Below are 19,617 nucleotides of genomic sequence, written 5' to 3'. Positions count from 1 at the left end.
AGAGGACCAAGTTTTTGATGCTGTCCGTCCATGTGACACAGATAGCCTACTGTGCATAGTGGCATTTCTACACAGTGTAGTGAATCCACTCACCATGTTTTGGTCGGCTCCGTTATGTTCAGCCCGGCTAAGACGTGACGAGTCATCTCACTGCTGTTTCCCAGAAGAACTGTCTGTGGACCTTCCAGGAGAGAGTACGTGTACTGGAGCCGTGGCACCCCTAGAAGATGGAGCGTGGGGTTCTGGTGGAGGTGTGGCACCAAGGTCTGCCCCATCCACTGCCACGCGTCTGACCAGCTGCAAGCGCAAACATTAACATCAGGCAGAGTGTGTGCAGGCGTGTGTGTGTATGTGTGTGTGTTGTCCTAAATGGATTTGACTGAAGTTTCATAATGGTTTGTGTCCGGGTGGCTCAGTTGGTAGAGCACTCGTCTTTCGACCGCAGGGTCATAGGTTCGAACCCGGACACTGCCAACTCAGCGTATGAGCAGAGCGGCTTGATGTTGATGTTGTGCAGTAAGTACTGGGAGCTGATGGTAGGTGTTGTGCTCCACCTCAGCATTCCATCTCCCAGAGGTCTAGCGCATTGACACGGGGATAGACTCCAGCACCCTGGCTGATACAGACAATAAGGCTCTCTGACTTACTTACATCCCACTTTCTGTGAAAGTGGGAACCTGTTGAGACACTGGTTTGGGGGAGCCACTGCGTGAAGAAGGGAGTATACCTGTTGAGACGGGTGAGGTTGGGGGTGCCACCACTGGGGGGCGCTGCAGCGTGGAGGGAGCGCCTGAGAGCAGAGTGCAGCAGTCTGCCCTGTCCATCCTCCACCATGCCCTGATAGTTCACCATCAACATCAGCAGCAGAAAACACAGCTGGGACACACAGTGCTATACAGAGAGAGTGAGAGAGAGAGAGAGAGAGAGAGAGAGAGAGAGAGAGAGAGAGAGTTTATTTGTGCACTAAACTGAGCCATATCTGAGCAGCCATATAGACCTCACAGTCACTCCTGGATACAGATCTGGCACCATAACTGCTGTCTCTGTTCCTGTGTATTTAAACTCATTACCTTCATGAGGGACCTCAGAGCTCGGAGCTTGCGGGCTTCCTGCTTGGCCTGCAGCAGGCCGTAGCCACATGGTGGATGCACCGTCCCTCCTCCTCCTCCCTGCACCTCCTCCTGGGCTGTTCTCCTCCTCACGGTGGTCTCCTGGGCCAGAAGGTCCTCCACCTCCTGGTCCACAGGCCTCCACAGCACCGTGGAGAACACAGCCTGCACGACGACCTGACCGAGGGAGATGGAGGGACAGGTGGAAGAAGAATCTGTCTTAAACCGGTCGTCATTTTAAGGACATTGTTGTTAGAACAAGAGCTAGAATCCAAGACTTATTTTAATTAATAAAATATTATAATCTCTATACTGTAGTAGAGTAGAGTAAGTCAATACAGCATAACAGCAGTGATTGGAGGTGGTCACCCTATTCTTCGATTCAGTAATTTCAACCCTGGTTCCGTGGGACACAGAATGTCATGAACTAACTGTCATGAACTAAGTAACTAACTACAATAAATCGTAGTTTATGGGACTTGATATGAAAAAGTTTGAAAACCACAGGTCTAGGGCCATTGGGAGAGGGAGACAACAGAACAGAGTAACAGACATAAGACCTACTGATTTTAGCTCTAACTAATCCAGAATAATCTACATGAGCATATGAATTGGAAGGATATCTACTCTATATTAACAAGTCAGGGTTAATGACCTATTTTGCCTTCCCTAAACTTATTTGCCATTTCTTACTATTTTGGAAGACTAGACGACCTACTGTACATTGACACGTGAGTTTGTAGATCGACTATTTCAACTATTTTAAAAGGCTTTTCAAAATAGTAATTATTTTATAGGCCAATAAGTTTAGGGGTTTAGGGATAAGGGTTTAGGGATAAGGCAAGATACGTGTCTAAGCTGACCTTGAGTGGCTCCAGCAGGAGAGCAGAGGCAAGGAAGGCAGACAGAGCTGATATGAGCCACATCAGAACCACCGCTCTAGAGAAGACACGGCCATAGAGGCCCACCACGGCCAGGCAGAGCCCCAGCAGCACAGCAACCAGGGAGTACACCACACACACTGCCCAGGGAGGGAGCAGCCAGCTGGGCCGGCCTCGAGGCACGCCTAGGGGTGTGGTGGATCAGAGGGACACTGTTCATAATGGGATGTACAGTGCAGGACAAAGATACGGTATAGCATCACAAGTGTATATTAATTAATGCAATGCATTTGCGAGTGGTTTGCACTCAGACACATAGTAGAAAAGCCATACAGTATATAGTGAGATAATGGAAACGTTTTAAATATAAAAAAATAAAAAATAAATAAATATATATATAAGGTATATTAGGAAGTGTTATATGCTGTGATGAGGCTCCAGTGACTATGAGGCATGTACAGATGTGCCATTCCAACTCTTCACGCTTTGGTTTTCTGAAAATGCATGTTTTCCCTGCTTTCCCTGCAGGTTGTATTCACTGATTAGCCTAATGCTAATTCTACTGCTTTGCTACTGAAAAGAAGTGTCTATAGCAGAGGAACTTATCTATTCAGGTACCGGTAAACTTCAAATCCCCCCCTTTATCACTGACAATGTTCTGTTTCTGACAATCTACAATCTACTGAATTGCCAATGGCAGGACATGTGAAGTTCTCAAACGGTACATCTGACTGTACTAATTACTGTAATGTTGCACATGAATTATACCAGTTGAAAATATTGCAATAATAAGGTTATTCTCGATTCGAATCTCACATACAGTACATATGATATGTGTAGAAAAGAGTCATCCTACTTAACAGCAACCCTCCCCCTGGCCTACTCATGGATTGGATCCACCCACTTCCTGCTGTCACTCCCTCTCAATCAGCAATCTCACCTTCTCCCCCTCACACCTCAATCAGCGGCCAGCTATACAGTATATACTGCCTGAGGGCCTGTCCATGCAGTCAGTGTTTGTCAGCAGCAGCAGCAGCAACAACTCCACCACCTGAGAGCCCTCTGTCCTGGAGCCTCAGGCCTTTGTTATGCATCATTGAATAAAAACCATAACCTTGATGCCTCACCATCTCCTTGCTCAACCCTAAATACTTAAACGGAAATCTCCTTGTCTATACATTCTTGCCGATGTACCATGGTGATGTAATAGCCTACGAGCCAGTCTCAACCTAAATATGCATGCTGCTATATGAGCATCTTACCTATGCGCGTAGCGGAGGGCGAGCGTGCTGGCTCAGGGGAGGGGCTGGGGAGACAGGTGCTGGCCACGGAGGAGATGGACAAGGAGGAGGGCCACGTGTACAGGCCCGTCTCACAGGGCTGTAAACCATTACATGATTCAAGTTGGCAATTAATTACATACAGATAATTGCAATTAACGATTTAATTGTGTTTTTGTTGTTGAAAACTGGAGCATTATGAATACAAAATGTCATTTCTCTTTGGCTTTTAGGCTTCGTAATTAAACATAGCACAGGGCAGATATGACATATAATGTGAACATATAGGCCTACAAAAGAAACTGACATAATTCTATAATTTTATACTTGGGGAAATACCTGATCTGCAAGCTTGCATCGCATCACAAAGTGACACGTTGTAAGCTCGTAGATCTGCAATGGCTGCTTTCTTTATTTGAAAATGCCGAAATTAATTGTGAATATGTCAAATAATTAGAGGATTATGTAATACTTGTGACAGGCCTACCATCTCATACAGGGAGGAGGTAGGAGAACAGAGTTCGAGGGGTTCTGCTCCATAAAGGGCTCGGTCCACACTCTGCTCAGAGCCAGACCAGCCACTGCAGGAGCTGCTCTGGCTAAAAACACAGAGCAAACATGAGAGAAGCATGATAGAATGATGTTTGGAAATGTTAACATATTAACTGTATGTATATATATGATGATTTTGGGGTGTGACAGTACAGTACAGTACAGTACAGTATGTACTGTAGGGAAGCTGGAAGTACCCTCACTAAAAACGCCGGGACAACGCTCCACACGTCCCAAACTCTTCTCCCTTCTGGCTCCAAAACTGTGGAATGCACTTCCCATTGCAGTCAGAACTGCAGCATCACTCCCAATCTTCCGCCGTAGTTTGAAAACCCACCTTTTCAGACTCCATCATGGCCCATAGCACTTACCCCACCCCCTTAGATAGCAATTCTGTAGACTTGGATAGCATTTGATACAGACTTATAGCATGTTATGTAAACAGCATAAGTGCATTGTATGTAGTCATAGCACGTCATAGTACATAATGTATATCATAGTAGTATAGATGTATAGCTTATATGTATAGTTTCATTATAGATATTCCACTGTTACTTTCTTAGCTTACACATGTTTCATGATAAATGTTTTTATGTGATGTATTCCCATGCTTTTGTTCTTGCTTAATGTAAGTCGCTCTGGATTAAGAGCGTCTGCTAAATGCCTAAATTGTAAATTGTAAATTGTAAATTGTACAGTACAGTACAGTACAGTACAGTACAGTACAGTACAGTACAGTACAGTACAGTACAGTACAGTACAGTACAGTACAGTACAGTACAGTACAGTACAGTCGAGGGACCCCGGCCCTAACTCTGTAATTTATCAACTGTTTCGGACGCGGGGCGGCTCACCGGAACCGGTCTGGATGTTCCGGGGACCACCGTGGCGTTGGTCGATTACTAACCCTAACCCTAAATCAAACCCCAATCCATTAAACCAGAAACCTAACCTCAGCCTTAACCGGCCACGTAAGTCCCCTAACCTCATATCAGTCTTAACCGGCCACGTAAGTCAGTTTCACACTGTTCTCGCTTCGGCGGCAGTAATTTCACTTCTGCGATTCCTAATCCTGGCTTCTGGCTCCATTGCATGGTCTTGATGAGAAACATACTGGTGATTATGGGCTGATACTAGCCTTCAAAGCTGGTGATGAGCACAGCATCTGTGTGAGGAAAGTCTCACGTGTTTGAGAGTGAGGAGGTGCTCCTGGGGGAGTAGCGGCCGCTGTCTGAGGTGGAGGAGGTGCTGTTGCTCCTCGGGTCAGTGATGTCCACCTCCGCTGCTATAGACCTCAGAAGGTCCTCCTCTGATCACATCACATGCAAAGAAATAAAAGATATATCCCACATCCGAGCAGAAATATACTGTAGTGTGTGTAGTGTATGTCATATGTTTCAAAATAAATACGTGTATATGAGGGGAAAACAAGAATGACTCAGTCATAATTACCAGCTGCAGAAAGCTCTCGTTTATGAGCATCTATAATCAGTGTGTGTGTGCACTGCAATAAATAATGTGCCTTGAAATGAAAATAGTTGAAAACCACTGAACGAGGCCTAACCCTCACCAGACTGTGTCAGAGCGGTGGTCGTCAGGTTTCTGGGGGTGCAGAGCTTGTGAGGAGGGGCCGGGGTGGTCGTCAGGTTTCTGTTGGTGCAGAGCTTGTGAGGAGGGGCCGGGGTGGGGAACGCCTGGCCGGGTGACGCAGAGCGAGGGACGGCGTCACGGCAGTCTGATGACCGGCGGCGATACGTGGACTCATGTGGACCAGTAGACGAGGGGACCTCGTCTAAAAAGTACAAAAGTGGGTGAAATTAGATTTTAGTGCATAGTTGCCTTTCCATCGTGTAATTTGTCCAAGAAAACAAAGAAAGGGGAGAAGAGAGGAGGGGTAAGGGAGATCAAGGCAGTGTTTTCAGATACTGTATATTAGAAGCTTGTTTCACAAACAGCACACTCGTAGGGTCTCTCTATAGCTTACTGTAGTTTAGAAGCTTGTTTCGCACAACGGCACGGCCATAGGGTCTCTCTCTTATTTACAATACATAAGTAAGGGGTTTTCAGATATTTACAAGCTTGTTTAAAAAAAAACGGCAAAACCACAGAGTCTCTCTTAGACAGAGATCGTCTCTCTTAAGGTCTTTTCAGACGCGGAGTGTGTGACGCAGACGTGGTCTGGATCAACGACAGCTCTGCTCCAGGTCTGCTCATGTGGGGCGCGACTCGCGCTGCGTAAAGAAGAAGCTCAACACAATCCAGGTCTAGTCAGTCGCAGGTGTGTGCACAAACCGAGCGTGCGAGCGACAATTTCAGGGTACGCCACCCACGTAAATACGCTTGCATTGTCGCCCGTCAACTTCGCTTCTCATTGAAAATGAATTACTAGCCGCGTCTGGAAAGACCTTTAGATAGCGGTAAGTAGTTTTCAACCAGTGGTCTTTGAGGAGGTTTCAGGTGGTCCCCAGCTAAATCATGGAGAGTCGGTAACCAAATTAAATTTTACGCTCCCAAGAGTTAAATTATTGTTAAACATCGGTATAATTTACAAGAAGAATTGCTATTTTGTTTACCTGTTACCTCTCCTATACCAACATCAATACAGCATGGCATTGTGGATCAAATCTTATCCAACCACAACCAGATATTTAGAGTTTTGGGTCTGACAGCCTAAATGTCATCAAATGGTGGTCTGCGGCTCATATGTCAAAAAAAATAATGGGCCTTGATATGAAAAAGGTTGAAAACCCCTGCTTTAGATTGGTGGTGTCATGTGTGTACCATGGGTAGACAAGGGGCCCGAGGTGGTGGCTGATGACGCTGACAGGAGATGATCGGTGGACCCCGCTCTAGAGGAGGGGAATGGGTGGGTGGCGGCTGAGTCAGAGAGCGTTGAGGCTAGACACAGCTGTACCAAGGCCTTCCTCCTCTTCAGCAGCCGTGCCGGCCCCAGGGACAACGCACCGCCGTCGCAGGGGTGGTCAGGAGGAGAGTGGGGGTTTGTGACGTCCTCCTCCGCAGGGAGCCTGAGGAGGCTGTCGCAGGACGGCCATCCCGCCGCGCCCTGCCTCTGCTCCCTGTCTGGCTCTACGCTCCAGGGAGGGGCCAGGCCGGACGCCTTCCAGAACGCCAGGAGTTCAGAATCCAACCCCTTGCTTCCCACTAACTGGAAAAGAGGAGATGGGCAAAGACAGTTATTAATAACAAATAAGAGGTGCAAGGTTCTAAAGGTTTCATTACTACATCTTGTGTTTTTATTTTACAGCATTAAAAATGCGTGTGTGTGTGTGTGTGTGTGTGTGTGTGTGTGTGTGTGTGTGTGTGTGTGTGTGCGTGCGTGCGTGCGTGCGTGTGTGCATGCATGCGTGCTTACAGATGAAGGACTCTCTCGTCCTAAGCCAGAGGAGTCTGGCAGTGACAGGAAGGAGGGGCCAGAGAGATCTGATTGGCCGAGGTAAACGTCCATCTCAACAGAGTGACAGATGGGGGAGGGAGGAGCCGAGACATCGACCGCTACCTGGAAGACGCGCGCACACACACACACACACACACACACACACACACAGACTGAATAGGCATGTAACAGACACATCCACAAAGAACAGCAAAGCAGCCTGCGTGCATGCGTGCACGCGGAAAGTATTAAGGCGGCCGCAGAATATGGGGAGAAATTTGTCTTGAATGTTTTTACAAATGTTCCATGATTTACAAATGTGTTTCCAAGATTTACAAATGTATTTACAAGATTTGCAAATGTTTTTCCACGATTTACAAATGTATTTCGTATTTTTACAAAAAATATATAGATTTGTGTGTGCGTTTATCCTAAAATACCATTTGTAAATCCTCAATTCTGCTTGTGAATTGTAAATCTGCATTTGGCATTCCTTTTTCCTGTTGAATCATTTTGAGACAAACGTCACGCTTTTTTATGATAATTTTCACAAATGTATTGTCCTATCCACAAAAAAACATGTAACTTGTAAGTTGGCATTTAAATACATTTTTACAAATATATGACAATTTGTAAAAAAATATATATACTTGCAGGCGCATTTATCATAAAATATCATTTGTAAATCATCAACTCTGTGTGTCAGAGTTGATGATTTGTGGATTTTCTCAATGCATTTGTGACTCCAGGCACTTGTGGATTTTCTCAATGCATTTGTGACTCCAGCCACTTGTGGATTTTCTCAAAGCATTTGTGAAACCAGCACAAGATAAAAATGTCTCAAAAAGGTGATTGGCTGCCTCGTTGCTAGGCTGCCTCTAAGCCAATGGGAGACTTACCATAAATCCCATAGTCTGAAGTCTTCAGACTATGGGATTTATGGCAGTCCAAGTTCCAGTAGATGAGTTGGATGCTCATTCATTATTGAGATCCTTGGTCGTCCAGTTCCCCACTGTATTTCAAGTTGGACTGGTGTTGGAGGATGTTGTTGATACTCTCTCATGGTCTGAACTGCAGTGCACAATTGTGTTAATGCCTCTCTAACCTCCTGGGACACCGGAACATGCTGTGACACAATATCAATGAAAACTATTTTCCTGTGCACATGCAAATTCCAGGTAGTCCACATCCAGGGGTGCTTACTGGAGAGAATGTAAATAATAGGACAAATTTGGTGAGAGGAGCCAGGTTTTTACAATAACGTCATAAGTGTCAGTATAATATTATGACGTCAGTATCACAGTCAGTGACATGTCAGTGTCATATCACAATCAGTATCATGTCATCACGGTCAGTATCATGATAAGTATCTGGAAACAAGTCCACAGCAAAAGGATTTCAGTTCAACCACTTTAACCCCCTATGTACAAGCTCACTATTGCTATGCCACAAGTTGTGAGCTTGCAGATCTGCTATTTTCAGAAACATTTAGACCATTTGGAGGATTTTTTTTCCACAAACAATTATTATATATCTTGAAACGGGGGTCCCACGCCCTTTCACAAAATATTTTCAGGTGGGGCCCGGCCGCACGGGGGTCTGTGGCCAAATGCATAGCCTAACTATTAATTTAGGGGTCCCCTTGATGAACCACTGTTTTAACTATAAGGGTTTAGCAACCAAAATATAAGGTTTGTGGTGGAATGTAAATAATATGACGATAATAGGCCTAATCATTTTATTGAAGTGCAGGACAAGATGTATTGTTGTCCATTTTGCAGCAGGTAACACTGAAAATAAAGCTACTGCATATCATTAAAAGATGAAGTAAAGTAATGCTAAACTTAAAGTAAAGTAGTCTAAAGTAAACATGGGCAATCTAGACCTAGTCTAAACTATCTTAATGAAGGCATATGAATTGCTATTAATCATAATGAATACATACTCCAGCTTGTTGACTTCTCTCCATTTCCATTATGTTATGTAGTGACTAAATAAGAATAACAAGTCATAACAGACCTGTGCAGAAATCTCACGTTTATGAACATCAATCTAAAGTTTGTTTTGCTGCAGCCTCTGCCTTGTAGCTCACAGTTTCACGTTGCTGTGTTTTATGATCTTCAGTCTGAAGATCATAAAAATCCTCCAAATGTTTTTATCTAAATGTTTCTGAAAATAGCAGATCTGCAAGCTCACAACTTGTGGCATAGCAATAGTGAGCTTGTACATAGGGGGTTAAAGTGGTTGAATTATTTTTGCATTGTAGGAATTGCTTAGACATCAGGTCTTGGAAATTATGACAGGGTGTCACATTCTCTCCAGTAAGCACCCCTGGATGTGGACTACCTGGAATTTGTGCACAGGAAAATAGTTTTCATTGATATTGTGTCACAGCATGTTCCGGTGTCCCAGGAGGTTAGAGAGGCATTAACACAATTGTGCACTGCAGTTCAGACCATGAGAGAGTATCAACAACATCCTCCAACACCAGTCCAACTTGAAATACAGTGGGGAACTGGACAACCAAGGATCTCAATAATGAATGAGCATCCAACTCCTCTACTGGAACTTGGACTGCCATAAATCCCATAGTCTGAAGACTTCAGACTATGGGATTTATGGTAAGTCTCCCATTGGCTTAGAGGCAGCCTAGCAACGAGGCAGCCAATCACCTTTTTGAGACATTTTTACCTTGTGCTGGTTTCACAAATGCTTTGAGAAAATCCACAAGTGGCTGGAGTCACAAATGCATTGAGAAAATCCACAAGTGGCTGGAGTCACAAATGCATTGAGAAAATCCACAAGTGCCTGGAGTCACAAATGCATTGAGAAAATCCACAAATCATCAACTCTGACACACAGAGTTGATGATTTACAAATGATATTTTATGATAAATGTGCCAAGTATAATTTTTTTTTTTTACAAATTGTCATATATTTGTAAAAATGTATTTAAATGCCAACTTACAAGTTACATGTTTTTTTGTGGATAGGACAATACATTTGTGAAAATTATCATAAAAAAGCGTGACGTTTGTCTCAAAATGATTCAACAGGAAAAAGGAATGCCAAATGCAGATTTACAATTCACAAGCAGAATTGAGGATTTACAAATGGTATTTTAGGATAAACGCACACACAAATCTATATATTTTTTGTAAAAATACGAAATACATTTGTAAATCGTGGAAAAACATTTGCAAATCTTGTAAACACATTTGTAAATCTTGGAAACACATTTGTAAATCATGGAACATTTGTAAAAACATTCAAGACAAATTTCTCCCCATAGCAGAACCCCATCTGAAAATATTTGTGCCAATATTTATGTTGTTAAAATAACATTGAGAAGCACTACTCAGTCTACTCTACAGTACCTGGCATTGTGTCTTTCTAAACAGGAAGCTGAGAAGACAGCGGACAGGAAACACCAGTACGGCTATGGTCGTTCCTACAGCGACCGTCTCCTCGGTGACCAACAGATGAGCTGAAACTGTCCCGCTAGAACAAAGAAAAGAACAATGAAACTGTCCTGCGAGAACAAAGGAAAGAACAAGTGACTACTGGCCAGTCACAGCGCGTATTTGCCGGGACTTGTGAATTGCAATTCAAATGAGTTGTATTGGCATGAGAAAACAGTATACGTTTACATTGCCTCCAATTGGCCTACTGAACTTCAGTGATGCACGTGGAAGCTGGGTCACTCTGTTACACTATCCCGGAAGTACAACAATACTAACTCGTTTCCTGGTTTTATGACTACAAACTTCCTCTCACCCGTGTCCTCGGCTCCCCACAGCGCCGTACCACAGCGCCCCCGCTGCCAGGTAGAGGTGCAGCAGGACGGCGCCGCAGGTCACCCTCTGAGCCCTGGTGAAGCGGCTGTGCCCCGGGCGGCGCCACAGCGACAGCCACAGGTGGCGCTCCGTCAGTCCGAACGCCAGCTGGGAGGAGAGGACACGCCGGAAGTCTGAGAGCTCCTCTGGACCTGGGGAGGGAGGAAGGGATGGATGGATGGGTGGATGCCTTGATGCAAGTAACATTAACGAGTGCCAACGAGCGCCAGCTGCCCTGTGGCACCCACACGTCAGCTGTGCTGACTGATGAACTGAAAGTGACCGGAACACCAGAGTATAATAAATAAATAAAGACAGAAATATGTGCCCGAGGCCAGCTCTGTTTGCTGAGGTGAACTCACATAAGGCCTGCAGAACGATCTCATCTAACTCACATAAGGCCAGAACGATCTCATCTAACTCACATGAGGCCAGAACGATCTCATCTAACTCACATGAGGCCAGAACGATCTCATCTAACTCACATAAGGCCAGAACGATCTCATCTAACTCACATGAGGCCAGAACGATCTCATCTAACTCACATGAGGCCAGAACGATCTCATCTAACTCACATGAGGCCAGAACGATCTCATCTAACTCACATGAGGCCAGAACGATCTCATCTAACTCACATGAGGCCAGAACGATCTTATTTAACTCACATGAGGCCAGAACGATCTTCTCCACGGAGCCATTCTTGTCGTCCTCCACAGAGAGCCAGTCCTCCACGATGAAGAAGAACATGTTGTCAGTCTGAGGGTCCCACACTGCCACCTGCTGGACGTACCAGGAAGGATCCAAGCCTGTGGACCGATATGCTTAAGATTTGCACGCTCGCGCACGCACACACGCGAAGTTCGAGTCCTAAAATAAGGGCTAGGGTACAGCCTTAGCACACACACACGCACACACACACTCACACACACACACACACACACACACACACACACACACACACACACACACACCTGTGTTGTCATGCCAGAGGCGAATCTTCCACACCTCTCCCAGGTTGTGGTCAGTCTCCAGATGGAACTGGTCCAGGCCGCCGCGCTGAAAGGCACCGTCCCTCTGCAGGTGGCGAGAGCCGCTCCTGGTCACACCGTACAGGTTGATGCCAACGTGGGCGCTGGTTCCTGGTGGATGTGGGATGTTTTACAACGGATAAAATGTTGTGTGACATTTTCCAGGAGAACGTAAAAACATCTGCACACTGGTTTACCTTTTCTTCTTCTTACGGTGAAATTGCTTCCCACATTTCACTTTTTGAGTAATTTCCCCACCCGCAGAATTAAGGCCATCCTTGGTCAAATCTGTCCAATGAACGGAATCAAGAAAACTCCTAAAACGTCTAATGTCTGACCTGCTCCCCGCCTCCAGCCGGTCCTGACCAGAACCCTGTAGTGGTACAGGCCCCCTGGGCCACACAGAGGCACCTGGCCCCGCCCCTCCAGGTGGTCCAGCTTGTGGGCCACGAGCCCCAGCAGCAGGTGCATCAGAACCAGGATGGCACACACCATGCCCACCAGCATGTTACGCACCGGACCGCTAGACTGGGGGGGGAGTAGGATGTTAATGGCATGGTCACATATAAACCCCTATTAAAAAGAGTGCTCAATGACAACAGCCGGTCAGCAAGTGGATTCACGAATGTATGTATATAGACAATATTTTAGGCGAATAAAAAAAGACTATATACCAAATTTCCCACTTTAAACAAAAGAAGCCTGACGGCTGCCGGACTATCACGTCCCCCCAGGCTTTAATTTTTTGAGCCGAACGCGAAGGAAAATAAAAGCCTGGGTACCGAGGCTAGCGTGTACCTACCGGCGGCAGCAGCACCACAGCCCCGGGATGAACGAACAGACTGGCCCCGAACACGGACAGGTGCTGGGTGAGGCAGTGCGCCGAGCGCAGGGTGCTGCCCTCCAGTGGTCGCACCCCGCCACTGCTCCAGCGCCTCTCCGTCACGTTGTAGTACCGACACAGAGAGCTGAACACTAGGACCGCTGCCTGGACACTGCCATGCAGAGAGGAGTTCAGGTTGACAGAGAGGCGTCTCTCTGTGCCATTCAGCCTGTTGTTGGCAGAGCGAAACAAAGTCAGACAAAGTAGTTCACGCTAGGAGGGCTGCACGATATTAGGAAGCCACGCAATATGCGATAATATTGTTGAATATTATGATGACGATATGAATAACGATAAGTTAAAAAGTATTTTGAAGTATTCCGTTTCTGCCTTTGGCTTGCTGCTAACATAAAACCTACAGGGAGTGCCATTCTACGGCGCTCAGGGAGTAATTAGCCTGGCTTGAAATTTTACCTGGGACAACCAGGGCCTCTGACTGCCCAGGTGGGACAACCAGGGCCTCTGGCTGCCCAGGTTGTGCAACTCTAATTCATGCCAAAATGTGTATCCGTGTGTAAGTAAACGTCAAATGTTGTTACTGAGAAAGACTGTTTACTCACAGCGGAGAGAGGAAGATGGTTTCCTCCTTGAAACTGGTCAGAGCAGAGAGATTGAGGATTAGTTCTCTGACGAGGGAACTCTGGGATGAAGCGGGGTTTGTCTGGATGGTGGTCACCTCTATCCTCACACGCCCAGAGGTCAAAGGAATAGCACCTACATGTAGTTAAATAATATGAGTTGGGCCTTGCAAAAAATGGGTGAGTAATTGTAAAAAATATATATTGTGCGGATCATAGTTTCTTCACTGGTCCTCACTAATGTTCATGATGAAATAACACATTGTTTTCTGCTCAGTCTGTGTCTCATAGGAGGGCTGTGGGCAGTTCAGAAACCAGTCCACCAGTGACTGGTCCTTTTTAGATTCAGGATTTTATTATCGTGAGAACGATGGCTTCCATTATCGCAACTCTTCAGGAATATAAAGCCTGCTGTTTCTATTAGCTTGGATTCCCCAGCGATGATGGGTTTCTGAACTGCCCACAGCCCTCCTATATGAGACACAGACTGGGTAGAAAAAAAAAGTGGTATTTCACCAATTATATGAAGTGAGGTTGAAAAGTGGTCCTATAATAACAGATACAATCATTGTCAATGGGAATGTATGTAATCATTGTGTAGGACAAAAATTTGCTCAAACTCATATGACGTAAATTCTCTATTCATTGTCAATGGGAATTTAATGTTTGTGTAAGACGGAAATCTACACTAATAGCTGAATATAGGCCCTCAAACATTACAGGAAAAATCTGTAAAAGTGTTAATCAGAATCATTAGCCACAAAAAAAAAGTCTGCTGTACCTTGAACAACGTTGAATTTAAAAGCGATGAATAGCCCCGCATCGTCCGCCAGTCCGTCCGGTGCTTCCACGGTGAAGTTGGTCCACCCCTCGGAGGGGAGGGTCAGGTTCAACCCTAAAGGTCCCTTATTCCCCCCCTCCACACGGTGGTCTGCCCAGCTCTCATTCCAAACCTCCTCAGACCCAAAGCTATATCCAGACCCTGCCGTGCCGGTGCCCAGGAGGAGGTGCCGGTTGGGGAGGGTGACTCTTATGGCCCGGTCCGGGTCCAGCTGGTTGACGGGTATGATCCGACCCTGCGGGGTGCTGAACTCCATGGCAGCCAGGGCGGTGGAGATAGGAGGGTCCGCTCCGGTCTGCCAGGCGCTGGTCTCCGCCCGTCCGTTAGGCCTGTCACAATTATTACATAATCGTCAATCGTTTCAATGTTGAAAAATTGGCATAAACATTTTTCAAAAGTCTCAGGAATTTCTGATCTACAAGCTTACAACATGTCACTATACATGTCAGATCTATTTCCGCTATTTGTACTTTCGTATTTTTTGGAAAGAAAATGATATTAAAAATGATTAAATGTGTAAGTGATTTATTTGCATACCGGTATTTAAGTTATTTGTCATAATTATCTGCCATTTGCAATTTGTGATTATGAAGCCTAAAAGGCAATTAATCGTCAATTTAAAATGTATAATTTGTAGTGACCTACCTTCCATCCACACCGACCAGTACCTGCACCACCTCTGACTCTGAGCTCTGACGCCTCAGCTGAGTGGCGAGGGGCGCCGGGATGAGGAAAGGACAGACGTCGGCGGTCTCGGCTGACGTTTCGGCGGGTGAGGAGGAAGGAGAGGAGGGGGTCGCCGCCGGTCCATACCGGACAGCCCGCCTCGACGAAGAGCCCTTGTTCTGAGCGCAGAGGAGATCAGAGGGGTTTCCACGGAAACCGACGGCGCTGATCCGAGGGTTGACGAGCGAGAGCGGCTCCTCACCGCGCACGCTCGAGCGCATCAGAGAGCGCATGAGGGCCCCGGCGTGGGCCACCGCGGACTGAGCACTGCTTTGGGCGGCTGGTGGTCGCACTAGTGTGCTTGTTGTGAAGGAGGCCGAGCCATGGCCATCTCCACCACTGGGACGTTCAGAGTCAGACGCAGCAGCAGCCAAAGTGCTACCTGAAGAAACCGACCGACAGCAAAGGATTTTCAGCCAGTGTGACACTCATTTTGTGCACAAGAAGAAGCATCAAGTGATGAAATTCCCACTTCATCACTTTCATCACTAGGTGCTGGCCAAACACAATTGTGGTTGGCCAGCACCTATAGCACAAGAGTTCCCAGATGCTTTTCAGTCTCCACCAAAATGTGACCCATACAAATGGGTCCATGACACAAAACGGGTCTGCGAGTCGAGCCATTGTTTGGGAAACACTGACCTAGAACAGTGGTTCTCAACCAGTGGTCCTAAATGATAGAGAGTTGATAAACAAATGGACCCTTAGAGATATTTGGTTTCATTTTACACTCAAGAGTAAGTATCTGCATTCCTTCATTTACAAGAAGTCTACACAATTAGAGAATGTAGAAGAATTGTTATTTTTATCAACGTTTGCCTCTCCTAATGGTACCAACATCAATACAGCATAGAAAATCTTATTAAACGACAACAAAATTCTACGTTTTTGGTCTGAGGCACTAAATCTCATGGTGGTCAGTGGCTCAAATGCCCAATAATCGACCTTGATGTGAAAAGGGTTGAAAACCACTGACCTAGAACATCGAGGATGTTCCTTCCTGTGTCGATGGCTGCCGCGCCGCCGGTGCTGGTCTGCTCCTCCATCACGTGGACCATCCTCCCCACGGACTCCAGAACCTTCTCCTGACAGCCCTCACACACCACCTCACTGGCAACAGCCTGGAAGGAACATGATCTTCAGATTATACACACACACCACCTCACTGGCAACAGCCTGGAAGGATCACGTCTTCAGATTATACACACACACACACACACACACACACACACACACACACACACACACACACACACACACACACACACACACACACACACACACACACACACACACACACACACACACACACACACACACACACACACACACACACACACACACACACACACACCACCTCACTGGCAACACGTCTTCGTGTTATACAAACAAGATGAAACAGTGCATGAACTCATGGTCCTGGTGAAGACGATTTATACATGATTTTACACATAAACCTGCTTTAAATTTAAATCTATTGTCAACTACATCTAATCTAACATGTAATAATCATCATCATCATCATCATCAACCTAACCATCCTAATCATTATCATCATGATCATAATCATCATCGTGGTCTTCATCAGCTGTAGCACCCAAACTGTGGCTCAAACCTTGCCCATTTTTAAATCTTCATTTTGAAGCCCAAACCGTTTTGTCCCAACTCGGTTTTTAAGGTAAACCACACCAATGCAACTTATTGAGTTGCATTGGTGTGGTCTATAACTTTAAACAGTTTTGTTCCAAACCGACCCTTTGGTGTGGTTTGAGCATTAGAGTCACTTTACTGTTAAATGAGTTATTTATATTTAGATTAAAAAAAATCAACTGTGTTGTTTGAATTGGCTCATCATCATGATAAATTAATGAATGAAGGCATTTTTATAGCGCTTTTCCAAGTGCTCAAATCGCTTTGTAATGGTTCATTCATTCATACATTGGGAGGTGAAGCTGCGAACAGTCAACGCCAGCATCCTCACTTCCCACATTCACACACCAATGGGGATAAGCAACGTAGGGTTCAGTGTCTTGCCCAAGGACACTTCGACATGTGGACAGGAGGAGCCGGGATTTTGAAACGCCGACCCATGGATCATTGGACGACTTTCTCTACCTCCTGATCGACAGCCTTCCCACAAATATGTTGAAACATGAAATATGTTCATTGTAATTAAAAGGAAGCTATACAAACTCACAGTGGACTGGGCCAGCGCTGCGCTGATCTGATCCACATCCTGTAAGGAGGAGACGGGGAGAGATGCGAGGGCTCGAGTCACGTTGCCCCGGATCTCCATCCTGTCCCTGAGCTCCCCAACACTCCCTCTAGACTCCATCTGTGGTGAGGTGAACATCTTTAACTGTACTCTGGAGCTATAAATACTTTATTTACATTTGATTTGAGAGCAGCCATAATTATGTGCTTAAATACAATTTAGGCATTTAGCAGACGCTCTTACTCCAGAGCAGTTTACTATATAGAACCAACGTATATACATTTCGGCCATTTGAAAATAGCCAATCTACAAGCTCACAATGCGTCCTGATGCGACATATTGTGAGCTTGTAGAATGGCTATTTTCAAAAGATGTTTTATACATTTGAAAACTTGAAATAGGACATGCTGTATAATGAGTACTTTTACTGTTGGTACTTTAAGTACATTTTGATGACAATATTGTTGTACTATATATATATATATATATTTATATACATACAGTATTTATACTTTTACTTAAGTAAAACATTGGAGTACTTTTTACACCACTGCTGATAAGCAGTAAGAGAGGGTGAAACAGACAGCTACTGTACCTGGTTGAGCTGGCTAGTTAGTAGTGACAGTAACAGACAGCTACCTGGTTGAGCTGGCTAGTGACTGCTATGGTTTATCAGACAGCTACCTGGTTGAGCTGGCTAGTGACTGCTATGGTTTATCAGACAGCTACCTGGTTGAGCTGGCTAGTGACAGTAACAGACAGCTACCTGGTTGAGCTGGCTAGTGACTGCTATGGTTTATCAGACAACTACCTGGTTGAGCTGGCTAGTGACAGCGTTTATCAGACAGCTACCTGGTTGAGCTGGCTAGTGACTGCTATGGTTTTGGTTTATCAGACAGCTACCTGGTTGAGCTGGCTAGTGACTGCTATGGTTTATCAGACAACTACCTGGTTGAGCTGGCTAGTGACTGCTATGGTTTATCAGACAGCTACCTGGTTGAGCTGGCTAGTGACTGCTATGGTTTATCAGACAGCTACCTGGTTGAGCTGGCTAGTGACAGCTATGGTTTATCAGACAGCTACCTGGTTGAGCTGGCTAGTGACAGCTATGGTTTATCAGACAGCTACCTGGTTGAGCTGGCTGGTGACAGCTATGGTTTAACAGACAGCTACCTGGTTGAGCTGGCTAGTGACTGTATCAGACAGCTACCTGGTTGAGCTGGCTAGTGACTGCTATGGTTTATCAGACAGCTACCTGGTTGAGCTGGCTAGTGACAGCTATGGTTTATCAGAAGCTACCTGGTTGAGCTGGCTAGTGACAGCTATGGCGTACGGGATAAGATCCTGAGGGTTGCCACGTTGGAGCAAAACCCACAGCTCCGTCTGACTCTTATTCCTCAACCACTGACTGGTCACCTCGCCGGCGCCTGCAGGTGGCGCCACTACTGTCAACATTCTGGGAAAACACAGGAACGGCAGATCATTAATAAAAACACATTTTTGCTGTGACTGTATTTATTTAAATGTATTAAAACAGGTCACACATGACGATGACACACAAGTAAAGTAAGGCGTGTTTGAAAACAGTAGGTCTATGGTTCTCAAAGTGGGGTCTGGGGACCCCCAGAGGTGTCCTTGAGAGGGTTCCAAGGGGTCCCCAGCTAAACCATTGATAGTTAGGAACCAAATGCACCATTACAGATCTGTAACTCTGAGTTATGGGAGTCCATATATATGGTCTAATGATAATCTCTAAAGTATTAATACCATACCGGGGGTCCTTGAAATGAAACATTTAGACAACCACTGTAGTAGGTCACCTGTCCAGCGCGATGACCTTTGCCCCCAGATGGTCCTCCACCAGCACGGTAACGGTGGTAAAAGACCCAGGACGTCCCACGGGAACCAGGGAGCCAAATGTTGACCGAGTGCCCCTGCATGCGGAAGTTAATACAACACAACAAATGATATTAGAGGTATTTTTGAATACTGGTAATTTGAAAAAAAAGTAGAATGTAGTGGAGCTGTGTGTGAAGCTTCAGTATTCACCTGTAGAGAGTGTGCCGGGGGCACACAGCAGCGCCCCTAGTGGCCCTGCACGGTGGTGTCACCTGGAAGGTGTAGATCAGCTGAGAGGACTCGCTGTCTCCGTCCTGCCAACCTGGAGGACAATATATGATGACCAACACAGAAGAGAGACAGTCAGTCTAATAATTAGACTGACTGTCTCCATCCTGCCAACCTGGAGGACAATAAATGATGACCAACACAGAGTGCGTGCGCCTGTGTTGTTG

At 45.7% G+C, this 19,617-nt stretch overlaps 1 protein-coding gene across 1 annotated transcript in view; it reads right to left on the bottom strand.

Annotated features, from left to right (window-relative positions):
- The window catches only part of pkd1b (polycystic kidney disease 1b), a gene marked incomplete at both ends in the record, with an annotated part of 44,674 nt that overhangs the window by 5,258 nt on the left and 19,799 nt on the right, over positions 1 to 19,617 (bottom strand). Inside the window, 24 exons of the mRNA XM_080789256.1 lie at positions 94 to 297; positions 728 to 891; positions 1,071 to 1,286; positions 1,973 to 2,175; positions 3,253 to 3,370; positions 3,758 to 3,869; positions 5,008 to 5,131; positions 5,393 to 5,614; positions 6,604 to 6,988; positions 7,196 to 7,339; positions 10,594 to 10,717; positions 10,994 to 11,204; positions 11,718 to 11,858; positions 12,024 to 12,191; positions 12,419 to 12,608; positions 12,883 to 13,132; positions 13,524 to 13,641; positions 14,323 to 14,711; positions 15,028 to 15,490; positions 16,085 to 16,229; positions 17,306 to 17,443; positions 18,623 to 18,779; positions 19,144 to 19,257; positions 19,373 to 19,484. Of these exons, the coding sequence (XP_080645382.1) occupies positions 94 to 297; positions 728 to 891; positions 1,071 to 1,286; positions 1,973 to 2,175; positions 3,253 to 3,370; positions 3,758 to 3,869; positions 5,008 to 5,131; positions 5,393 to 5,614; positions 6,604 to 6,988; positions 7,196 to 7,339; positions 10,594 to 10,717; positions 10,994 to 11,204; positions 11,718 to 11,858; positions 12,024 to 12,191; positions 12,419 to 12,608; positions 12,883 to 13,132; positions 13,524 to 13,641; positions 14,323 to 14,711; positions 15,028 to 15,490; positions 16,085 to 16,229; positions 17,306 to 17,443; positions 18,623 to 18,779; positions 19,144 to 19,257; positions 19,373 to 19,484 (4,612 nt within the window). The remainder of the gene's footprint in view (positions 1 to 93; positions 298 to 727; positions 892 to 1,070; positions 1,287 to 1,972; positions 2,176 to 3,252; positions 3,371 to 3,757; positions 3,870 to 5,007; positions 5,132 to 5,392; positions 5,615 to 6,603; positions 6,989 to 7,195; positions 7,340 to 10,593; positions 10,718 to 10,993; positions 11,205 to 11,717; positions 11,859 to 12,023; positions 12,192 to 12,418; positions 12,609 to 12,882; positions 13,133 to 13,523; positions 13,642 to 14,322; positions 14,712 to 15,027; positions 15,491 to 16,084; positions 16,230 to 17,305; positions 17,444 to 18,622; positions 18,780 to 19,143; positions 19,258 to 19,372; positions 19,485 to 19,617) is intronic.

Source organism: Protomyctophum bolini (genome assembly GCF_963924005.1).
Source record: "Protomyctophum bolini genome assembly, chromosome: 18".
Classification (NCBI taxonomy): Eukaryota; Metazoa; Chordata; class Actinopteri; order Myctophiformes; family Myctophidae; genus Protomyctophum; species Protomyctophum bolini.
Note: the sequence above shows the minus strand (reverse complement) of the source record. Positions and strands in the feature narration are given on the sequence as shown.